General features: G+C 42.1%; 1 protein-coding gene across 2 annotated transcripts in view; it reads right to left on the bottom strand.

Moving 5' to 3' along the window:
* Positions 1-2,832: 2,832 nt before the first annotated feature.
* LOC130200337 (zinc finger protein 287-like) overlaps positions 2,833-12,177 on the bottom strand; it is a 30,566-nt gene continuing 21,221 nt past the window's right edge. Inside the window, exons 1-2 of one of the 2 annotated variants that reach the window (XM_056424546.1) lie at positions 7,693-8,092; positions 2,833-4,641 (exon numbers count right to left, since the gene is read on the bottom strand). In XM_056424546.1, the coding sequence (XP_056280521.1) occupies positions 3,131-4,641; positions 7,693-7,882 (1,701 nt within the window). In that variant the 5' untranslated portion in view covers positions 7,883-8,092 and the 3' untranslated portion in view covers positions 2,833-3,130. Of the gene's footprint in view, positions 5,501-7,692; positions 8,093-12,177 lie in introns of those variants that run through there. The other variant, XM_056424547.1, reaches the window with a different exon arrangement.

The following is a 12,177-nucleotide window of genomic DNA, read 5'->3' on the forward strand; positions in this document are numbered from 1 at the left end:
TTAATATTACATATTATATTATCCGTAGCCGCATGCAGCTTCTCCAGGAGCTGCTTGTGGATGACGGCCGCTTCCAGACGATCGATATCCTCCGTAGGTTCTGATTCAACGGTATGACGTCAGTGACGTCACGCGGAGCATTTCAACAGTCTCACCAACTTTTACCGTCCGAGTTTAAAAAATCAGCCCGAATGAGGCGCATTTTTCGCGTCCTGTCATTCACGCGCCCGGCGGACATCCAGACGCGCGTGCGTGTGTGACCACATTGACTTTGTATTAACAAACATCCCCAGTTCCCCTATTGTGAATTCCTCCATCAGGTCTATGTCAGTGGTCACTAAGGTTGAAGTGAGTGCTGCTTCATGTTCAGTATTTATAATATAGTCAGAAGTCAATGTTGAACATGTGAATCTTTTTTAATTACCCTTGTTTAATTTATTTCGAGTTTGTGTATAAAAGCTGCTCCTCAAGACTCTGACTTGTAGAGCAGCTTTATGTGTCATAGGTTCAGTGAGTGAGACATGAATTACATCTTTTGAGGCTTTTTAAAACCACCCGTCTCAACTGTGACAAAGCTTTTAACAAAGTTAATGGAATAATGTTTGTTTGATCTTTGATAAAGTAATGTGGGTTAAAATAAATATAATGAAATTAAATAGATTTATTTTATAATATTAAATACATTTGCATATATAGTTATACATTTATATAAGTACACCTAAATAAACAAAAAACAAATGCAAAGACAGTTATTTAACAATATGTTGTGGAGTAGTTCGAGTGATACCGTGTTCGTGACGGCCCTTTGAGGGCAGCCATGAGGCTGATGTGGCCCCCGGTGAAAATGAGTTTGACACCCCTGGTTTACATGATGGTATAATTCGAATCATGCTTTAGTCGGACTATGCTATCTTTTGGGGGATCTGCTGTTATCCCAATATACATGGCAGTGAGTAATTCGAATCATTGGCCGAAAGCATGTCATATCCGATACGATAGGCGGCGCTGTTTTCATTACAACTCGTGGTGATGCAGCCATTTCCGCTTGACCTCTTCACCACCACCAACAACAACATTTCGAGAAAGATGGCGAACAGAGAGCGAGGCGAAGCTACATCCCTCTACTATTCTTCCATGGTGTTAATAGGAGTACAGCGAATGCAAATGGCGCTATTGGCTGAGTTGATAACGGAGAGAAGACGCCATCGCCGAAGGTACACAGAGAATTTAATTTATCGTCTCTTTACACTTTCCGGGTCACGACATGGGAGGGAGGGCGGCGGGATCTCGAGCATGCGCAAAGACGCAAAGTCCAGTTCCGAATCGAATTCAGAGTTACATGCCGCGAGAGTCGAATTATCAACTGGATCGGACCGAGCTATCCAGGGGTGTTAATCGGACCGAAGTCGGACCGCACATAGTCCGACTAAGGTGTTTACATGAAACGGATAATTCGATTTCAGTCCGACTAAGCCAATAATTCGATTGCATGTAACCGCACTGATTGTGAACATTAAAAAAATTAAATAGCTGAATTTTATGAAAATATGAAGATACTGTAAGCTTTTTAAAGTTTTCTCCATAGGATCTGATGCACCAAAAATAACATTAAAGTATTTAAAGATATAACCATTTGAAACATTTGAAATATGAAAAGTCTTTCCCCTCTATAGGGTACGGAATAAATAGAATACAAAAGTTTAATAGAGAAGACAAGAACAATAGTTTGACTGCTGAAGCATTCCAACTAATTATGGAAATAGATAGGAAACCAACACAATATGTTAAAGATACAAATTGTTGTCTTTTGTCCTCTAGAAATCAACTATAAAAATGAATGAAGATTTTGACCTTTTCATGACCTTGACCTTGACCTTTGACACGATCGATCCGAAAATCTAATCAAATGGTCCCCGGATAATAACCAATCATCCCACCAAATTTCATGCGATTGGGTTTAATACTTTTTGAGTTATGCGAAGAACACGCATACAAATAAATACACAAGCGATCAAAACATAACCTTACGCATTTTAAATGCGAAGGTAAAGCGTACCACATGTGGACCGCCAGTGTAGAGATCTTGAAATACTATGAAATGAAAAATATACTCCAACACTATGGAAGAAGAAACTGGTTTGACACACGTGCCCAGAAAACATTAAATATTAATACATACAGTATGTATAATATTTAATGGCTTGATGTTTCAAAGTGTTATGTTTATGATCTGAATGCCGTCGTCATGCATGTATCCAGGGTTCTGGATCAGACAGCGGTGAAGGGAGTAAGAACAGGGTGTGTTGTTCTACACTGTGACACTTCAATTACAAGCTTGTTGTCATAGTAACCCTCTCTGGCACAGTCGTAAAATACAGCATCAGTATAGAGTCTACACAGTATACTGATGCTGTATTTTCCAAATGTTGAAACATTTATTTGTATGCGTGTTACCCGCATAACTCAGAAAGTATTAAACCGAATCGCATGACATTTGGTGGGATGATTGGTTATTATCCGGGGACCATTTGATTAGATTTTGGGATCGATCGGGTCAAAGGTCATGAAAAGGTCAAAATCTTCTTTTTACCATAGCGGTCAATTTTTATCCAATTGGCATGCAACCAATGCCAAAATGTACATAATTCAATGCCCAATATTGTGATATGCGAAGGTATGCGCTCTACCGAGTGCCCATTCTAGTTCCAAACTTGCTTTGTTGAACCGAAAAGCCTCACTTGTGATCTCATCCTGAAAATGATCCAGCTAACTACGTTAGCCAGGTACGAGAAACAGGGCCCAGTAGTGCTTCAGGTCAAATGATCACACATATTCAGTTCAGTAATTTTTTTAAATAATCGACAGACACACACACCTGCGTAACCCTCGACTGTGATGTCACAGACTTTGAACTCATAAAACACTCAGTGTTCACTCATATTGGGTCAAGACTGGCAGAGAAAACTTCTTCAACCTTATCATGAACAACAACAACGTAGCTGAATGAACTTATTTATTCAACCCTCCGGTTTTTAAGTATTTAACCATGTCTCATTTATTTCTGATGATCTTATCAATAGTGATTTTCTTAAATCACAGAGAAGAGAATTCTTTAAAGAAAAATGTACCACTAATTTGTTTTTCCAGTGTGGACAGTTGAGTGTAGTTTCAGATTGCTTGCTAGTCTGAATGTTTTACCACAAACTGAACAACTGAATAGTTTCTCTCCAGTGTGGACAGTTGAGTGTAGTTTCAGACTCTGCGCTTGTCTGAATGTTTTACCACAAACTGAACAACTGAATAGTTTCTCTCCAGTGTGGACAGTTGAGTGTTCTTTCAGATTGTGCGCTAGTCTGAATGTTTTACCACAAACTGAACAACTGAATAGTTTCTCTCCAGTGTGGACAGTTGAGTGTAGTTTCAGACTGTGCGCTTGTCTGAATGTTTTACCACAAATTGAACAACTGAATAGTTTCTCTCCAGTGTGGACAGTTGAGTGTAGTTTCAGACTGTTCGCTAGTCTGAATGTTTTACCACAAACTGAACAACTGAATAGTTTCTCTCCAGTGTGGACAGTTGAGTGTAGTTTCAGACTGTTCGCTAGTCTGAATGTTTTACCACAAACTGAACAACTGAATAGTTTCTCTCCAGTGTGGACAGTTGAGTGTCGTTTCAGATTGTGCGCTTGTCTGAATGTTTTACCACAAACTGAACAACTGAATAGTTTCTCTCCTGTTTTGACTCCAGAGTGTCTCTTGTGGCCAAAGCTTCCAGAGGAGCTAATTGATGTTTTTCCAGTATTACAGTCCACGTCACTTTCAAGGACTGCATTGTTTTGCAAAGGGTTTAAATGTGACAGAGGTTTCTGAGTCTCCTTCCAATCATCACTGTTATCAGTCTCACATTCAGAGGATTGGGAAGTCTGATCAGCAGTCGGTTGTAAAGGACTATCTGGATCTGATCTGGATCCGTCTTCCTCACCATCTCTTTCTGTTTTCAAATGTTTTTTTTTTTTAGTGGACTTTGAGAACTGAGCAAATGGGAACTTGATACCAGCCTCCTCCAGCGCTTGAAGCTGCACTCCTTCCTGACTGATCCCAAGTTCCTCCTGTTCCTCTTTAATATGTGGGGGCCCTGGGTCCTCCTGGTCCTCCAGTTCCTCTTTAATGTGTGGGGGCTCTGGGTCCTCCTGGTCTTCTTTAATGTGTGGGGGCCCTGGGTCCTCCTGGTCCTCCAGTTCCTCTTTAATGTGTGGGGGCTCTGGGTCCTCCAAGTCTTCTTTAATGTGTGGGGGCTCTGGGTCCTCCTGGTCTTCTTTAATGTGTGGGGGCCCTGGGTCCTCCTGGTCCTCCAGTTCCTCTTTAATGTGTGGGGGCTCTGGGTCCTCCTGGTCTTCTTTAATGTGTGGGGGCTCTGGGTCCTCCAAGTCTTCTTTAATGTGTGGGGGCTCTGGGTCTTCCTGGTCTTCTTTAATGTGTGGGGGCTCTGGGTCCTCCAAGTCTTCTTTAATGTGTGGGGGCTCTGGGTCCTCCTGGTCTTCTTTAATGTGTGGGGGCTCTGGGTCTTCCTGGTCCAGACTGGAGCTCCAGTCATGCTGCTCAGAGGGAACCTCTGGTTTAGTCACCAACAGCTGCTGGACGTCTGTGCAGAATAATACAATACATGTATACATCTTAAGAATCTCATATTGAACTGTAATATTCAAGAGGTTTATCAATGAGTGAGGACAGGTTTCTTTTGGGAGAACCTGAACAAAATAAAATCAGAAGTGAAATCAATAAGTCATGACACAGAAAAAGGAAGAAAAACGGTCATCTGAAAAGTACACCATGTACCTCTGAGGTGTAGTAGCCTACAGTAAAAAGTACAATATGTACCTTTGTGATGTATCATAATAAAAAGTATGAACGTGTTTACATACTGCAGTACAGTACCTGTAACTCTACCTCAGTACATGATGTGAATACTTCCTCCAGAATTGTTTCCGACAGTTTAAAGTTATAAAGAAACATCTTTCCTACCCGTTCTACTCACACCCAGCACCTTGTCACAGGAGGCCTCTGGAACTGTCAGTCAGCCAACCGCAAGGCCCATTTCATCTCTGGCTTCGTTATGGAGCAGTCACTTGACTTCTTGGCTCTCACTGAGACCTGGATCACACGTCTCCTCTGCCTTCTCCTTCAGCCACACACCCAGACCCTCTGGTCGGGGTGGAGCTACAGGTTTACTCATCTCACCCAAATGGTGTTTCTCTCTCTACCCGCTTCCACTTTTTATCCCACTGACTTTTGAGTTCCATGCTGTGATGGTTACTCATCCGGTTCAACTACACATTGTTGTTCTCTACCGTCCCCCTGGTTCTTTGCGAGATTTCTTGGAAGAGCTAGACGTCCTCGTGTCGAACTTCTCGGAACACGGCCCCCCGCTCATCCTTCTGGGTGACTTGAACATCCAGACAGAGAAGTCATGTGACCTGTTACTCTTACTGTCTTCCTTTAACCTCACTCAGTCCCTCCCCTCCTACTCACAAAGCCAGCAACCACCATGACTACATTTTCACTAGAAGCTGCTCTACCTCTAACCTCACTGTGACCCCTCTCCATGTCTCTGACCACTTCTTCATCTCTTACTCTCTCACTCTGGTACTGATAACCCACCCATATCTACAGACTCTGTCCCTCCTCTCTGGCCTCCTCTGTCCTATCTGCTCTCCCCTCAACTGACTCCGTCTCACTCATGCAGCCTAACTCTGCCACAGACACTCTCCTCTCTTCCCCGTCTTCATCTCTTGATTCTCTTTGTCCTTTTAAGACACGACCGGTTCGCAACAATCCTCTCCGGCTCCATGGTCGTCTGACTCGGTGCTCGCCGAGAGAGCCACCTTGCGAGCGACGGAAAGGAAATGGTGCAAATCGAATCAAGCGGAAGACCTTCTCTAACCCCAAAAAACTCTTCTCTATCTTTTCCAACCTCCCCCTTCCACCCTTTCACCGAGCCACTTTACAAACAAGATAGACGACATACGCTCCTCCTTTACTAATCCATCTATCACTTCACCAACACCAACTTCTTCTTCATCCCCCTCTCTTTCCTCTTTCACCCCCTTGTCTCCCAATCAAGTTCTTAGCTTGGAGACCAACGCTCGACCGACCACCGTCCCATCTCACATTCTCCAGGCTATTGCTCCTGACCTCTCACCCATCTTATTAACAGCTCCCTCTCAACTGGCTGTTTCCCCAACTCTCTGAAGGAGGCGAGAGTCAACCCTCTCCTGAAGAAACCCACGCTCGACCCATCTGAAGTCAGCAACTACAGACCGGTCTCTCTTCTTCCTTTTCTTTCCAAAACTCTGGAGCCAGCTATCTTTAACCAAGTGTCCTCCTAACTCCACAGCAACAACCTTCTCACCAGTCTGGATTCAAGGCCGGCCAATCGACAGACTGCCCTCCTTGCTGTCTGAGCAGCCTCACACTGCTAGAGCAGCCTCTCTCTCCTCTGTCCTTATCCTTCTAGACCTTTCTGCAGCATTTGATACCGTGAACCACCAGATCCTTATCTCTTCTCTTCAGGACCTGGGGATCTCAGGCACTGCACTCGCCCTTTTCTCTTCCTACCTCAACGACCGCACTTACCGGGTAACTTGGAGAGGATCTGTGTCTGATCCTTGTCCTCTCACTACTGGGGTTCCTCAAGGCTCCTCTTCTCTCGGCTGTCATTCGTTCGCTGAGGTCACCATTAACAAGACTCAAGTGTAAATTTAATCAAGAAAGTTTCAAATTTGCTTAAAATAAAATCCAAATATTGCCATAATATTAATAATATTTATTTTTCGCTAACTTTAAATTTAATTTCTTCAAAATCTACACAGTAATATCTCATGAAAATAATCAGGGGCCTAGCTGAGGTCACCATTAACAAGACTCAAGTGTAATTTTAATCAAGAAAGTTTCACATTTGCTTAAAATAAAATCCAAATATTGCCATAATATTAATAATATTTATTTTTCGCTAACTTTAAATTGAATTTCTTCAAAATCTACACAGTAATATCTCATGAAAATAATCAGGGGCCTAGCTGAGGTCACCAATAACAAGACTGCAGTGTAATTTTTATCAAGAAAGTTACAGATTTGCTTCAAAGAAATATCAAATATTGGAAATATATTACTATTATTTTCTTTATGAAGTGCTTTCATTTAGAAATCAAACGTCAGAATGTCTTGATTATCTCTGGATGACACCTTGAGGTACTCTACCATGAATCAGAAGTGAAAGTATTTTGTAACAACGCACCATTGTGTTCTAAATCTATTCTGAAATTAGACACACATTTGAGCATGAATGTGATTTTCTTTAGCTTTTATTTTGAAATTCTAAATCAGAATATCCCAATATTGGAATAATTACTTTATTTCATTAATGTCTTCATCACTAATACCATTCATGATTTTTCATCTCTTCATTTAGTTTAATCTATCACTATATCTGTATTTAAAGGCGTGTTTCATCATATCACGTTCACCGGAAGTTCGCTCTTATTTTGAAAACAGTTTTCACACACTCACACCGTAATGCCTGGTATATACGTGTACTGAAAAAAATCGTGCGGGCTGGCTTGACTGTGTTTTTCGAAGTGGCGGCTGGCTTGACCGCAGTGCGAAATGACACGTGATGTAATGTAACGTAACCAACCTGCTCGTTGTAACCGGACTTCCGGGTTGAACATGGCGTCCAGTCGTTTTCGTTGGCGCTCGTGCTCCTCTTTTAAACTAGTCAGTTCCTCCTCGTGCTCTGCTGTGTCTTCAAACAGCCCACATATCTCTCCAGCAGCCGCAGTCAGTCGCTGGTTCACTAAACATATCAGCTCTGGGACGTTACACATGTTCACGAACTCACGGACAGACGTTTCCTCCACACGCGCTCGGCTCCGTCTACTTCCTGCTAGCACGCTGACGTCATGACGTCATGACACCGTGAGACAATCCGGACGGAAACAACAACGCCGCGTCCACTCGGACAGGGTCACGTGGCGGGAGGAGGACACACGCGGTTTGGTCCCGAATACGAAGAGTCACTGCGACTCGCGCTGCGACGGCCGAGTTCCGTCTCCGTCTACTTCCGGTCGGCTCCGTTCTTCTTCTTCTTCTTAGATTTGTTGGCGGATGGCATCCAGTGAACGGTGCATTTCCGCCACCTACTGTAGTGGAGTGTGGACCAGAGTTCCCTATCCCCTTACAAAACCAAACCCAACAAAATAACCACAAAACAAAATCAATAAAACAAAACAAAAGGGAGATTCAAAATGTCAGTGCTTCAAATTCTATTGCTTAATCCTGTTTCTTTCAAATATTGTAATACCCGTCTATTACATGCGTTAATGAGGAACAGAGGTAGAGATATGGCTGTTTGTTTGATGTGACATGCGCGATGCTAAAGCAGTTTGCAGCAATGTGCTGTAGCTTTTATCTAAAGTTCATGAAAGCATTATCTCCAGAGCTCCTTCCAGCAGATGTTTTTTTAAATAATGGCAGCCATAAAAGTAAGGCAAAAAATAATAAGGCTGGATCGGCTCCCTGCAGCTTCACAACACATGCACGCAACATTTTCGGGAATTTCATTATTCTGCTTATCCTTCAGGATTCGTTTCCAGCTTATCTTGCATGAAAATGTTTTACTCGAAATATATCCACTGTCCCTGGAACATCTCAGGTACGACCACCTTTCAGGGCGCGGAGGAGAGCCGGCATGGCCCACTCCATTTTCATCCAGCTTCTTCAGCTGTGTGGCTTTTTTCCATTCTACGTTAAAACTGGAAAACAAAACCTTGTGAGCTGTGACGCTTTACGGGAGCCTGACCGGACCACTAATGTTCTACAATACATCGCCAGGAATATCATGTCGTCAGCTTACAAAAATGTAAACATAAAATCCTAAAATAAGTTAAAGGATAATTTCCTATACCTTTCAATTCAGTTTATTTTATACAGCCAAATATCAAAAATGTACAAATGTGCCTCAGAAGGCTTTAAAATCTGCACACATAAAACATCCCTGACCTTTGACCTCACATCAGAGTAAAGTGTGATGGAGAGATGTAAATTCATCCATAAGGAGAGAGAGAAGAGGAGATAGGTGCTCAGTGTTTCCTAAACGTCCCCCAGCAGCCTATCAGCCTATAGCAGCATCTCCAGGTCTGGACCAGGTGAACCTGATTCAGCTCTAACTATAAGACTATAAAGAGGATAGCTGTTATCATGTGTAATAGTCTGGACACTTTTATTTAAAATTTCTTCTGAAAACAAGGGGAATACAGTATAACTTATGTATCTACTGTTGTGTAAATGTCTTTGCATTCTGTTTTTGCCCACTGGGGTCAGAAACAAACTGAAAAACAACATCTGACATTATCACACCTTATGAAGTTGTACAATGTCCGTTATTGTTGTCTATACTTGTGCATGTTGTGCTATTTATCGTATGTATCGTGATTCACTTTGTTTTAATCAACTTGTTAAGCCGTAGGAAAAAAATTCCATATTCTTGGACACTAAAGATTATAGTTTGCCTTTTGACCAGGTGGCGACCACCGGGCCTGAAAGACAAGGTGGAAGTGCCTTGAACTTGCATTCTCCTTCCTGGCCACAAGGGGGCCAAGTCTGATTGTAAAGAACAGATATAGAAAATGACTCTTCTTCTTCCTTCTTGATTTATTCCCTCAGTAAACATTGTTACACAAGTTCATGTCTCAATCTCTAGTCTTCTTCAACACAGCATGATGTTCATTTCGTACATTACGGTCATTGAGAGTCTAACAGACCATAAAGCAGGGGATGCTTTAGGGCGGGCTTACTGTGATTGACAGTAACAGTCTGAGAGTTGTCCGTGTTTTCTTCTGTCTAAATGCATCCGAACATTGTTCAAAACCTGTTTACAATTCTGGAGGAGGATACCTGTTATGAAAGACACTCACTTCAGCTGCTGAAACCCCCCTCCCCCACCTCAGAAATCTATAAAGGCATTTGTTCTCAGACGACTTCATCAAGACACGTCTTTGCATTTTTAATGAACGTTCCATGTTTACTGTCCAAGGCTGTATTGATCTTCCAATGGCTTGTTTTCAGCGGCGGCCTCTGGTCGGTCTGGGCAGAGCTGAGGCGGGGGAAGCGTTGTGAATCTTAATCTAAGTAAATCACAAAGGACCTCCCACCTCACAGGTAAGGCTCATTTAGCAGCCTGTCAGTCAGAGAACCAGAGAACACGGCGCGAGGACAATGAGCCTCATTTCAGAGCTGAGATTGTTCTGGAATGTTTGATGTATAACACGTGGGGGTGTGTCACATGCAAAAGACTTTAAACGGTGAATTTAATTTATTTTTAAAAATGTATAAAATGCCCCCAGCCTAAAGAGGGTGACATATTTGAATGTCAGTCAGTTATCAAGGCCACTGGTTCTGCTGCTGTTCAATGTTAAAGATGACAGGACCAATGGGGTCTCAATATACTTTTTTTTTTTTACTAATCTGATGTTTCACTGAAGAAACAATTTATCATCCACGATATTAAATACCTCGCTGGCACTTTATAGGTAGGAGCCTCTTTGAAAACACAGCTCTGTGTGAAGTTTTGTCTTTAAAAAGAAGGAAACAACTTTTAAGCGCGATTAATCGCGATTAATTAATCGCAATTTCAAAATGTGCGATTAATTAGTTAATTTTTTTTAATCGATTGACAGCCCTAATAATAATGAAAAGAATAGAGAGATGTTCATAGTTATGTCTTGTATTTCGAATTCACTCAAAAGTTTCTAACTTCCCTTTCATTTGCTTCAAGTAAACCTAAATGTATGCAGGTAATAATCGTTAACAACTGACTACCAGATCCTGTAACGACCTGGACTTACCAGTTCACTCTGCGCATCATTGACTTTGAGCTAAACTCCTGGCTGTCGTCGACGAGAGACGTTACTTGGCAGAGTGAGAAAGCCAGCGCAGCAGCCTCCCCAAGGTCCTAGTGCCCCGGGGTTATATCGATAAGTATGATGATGTCAGGGTGTCGTAGGCTAGAGAGAGCTTGGACCCAAATGCCAAAACCGTTTACACAGAAGATTTATTCCTTTAGCTCCAAAACAGGTTACACACAAACCAAACAGCAGGACTCACACAACTAAACTGGGCAATGAGACAAACAGGGTTTAAATACACAGGGAGGTGGAGGTGATTGGACACTGGGGAACGAGACACAGGTGGACACAATGAGGGCGGGGCTAGCAATCACACAGAAGGAAACAATCAGGAACAGGTGAGACAATCACAGGGACAGGAAATGCAGGTAAACAGAGGACACGAGAGACAGGGACTTCAAAATAACACACCAAACAAGACACAGAAGACAGATGATAGGCTAAGGATTGTAATTTGAAGAGGGAGAAAATATATAAACCAGAAAGCGCACACATATGTAGCATGTTAGAGTTATGAATAACACGTCCATGTGAGAAACAATAGTTTTATTTAATGACATCACACAGGAGATTGTTGAAGCCCCCCTAGAATAGGCCTAACGACGCCCATGCCTCAACGTCACACACTCAGAAGAAACATAATCGGCTTTATTGTGTGTTGGCACAGATGAATAAAGATGGCTGTGGTGATTAATGTGCACACGGATGCTGACTGGCATGACGGGCATGACTGGCATGGCATATTGTTTGAGTTACAGTTGAGCAAAAGAAAAGGCCTGAAATAATAATTATAACAAGATAATTCCATCAAGGCCAATCAAATCCATTCCAAAATAGAACTCAGAGCCTTTTCTTTCCATTTACAGGGGAACATTTGATGCCTATAAATCTGTAGATTTTTCTATAATCGCACAATTGTAGCCAAGAAAAGAACAAAAATCCTCCTATTTTGTGTGTAATTGTTCTCCAACTGTCTTCATCACTCTGAAACCATACCACACATGTTGAGGATGATTCACTTGAACTTCTGCCACCTAACAAGAGGAACAATATGTTACCTATATGTTGTTATAACTTGAGTAGAGTTCACAAAATTATTTTTGAACCCATGCCGTAAAAATATGGGCTGCTCTGACCAAATCAGGCAAAACCAACAATTATTTAAAAAATGATGTCTTCAATACTCTGGATGTAAGGTAAGACCATGTCCTGGTGTA

This window comes from Pseudoliparis swirei, chromosome 10 (assembly GCF_029220125.1).
Source record: "Pseudoliparis swirei isolate HS2019 ecotype Mariana Trench chromosome 10, NWPU_hadal_v1, whole genome shotgun sequence".
Taxonomy (NCBI): Eukaryota; Metazoa; Chordata; class Actinopteri; order Perciformes; family Liparidae; genus Pseudoliparis; species Pseudoliparis swirei.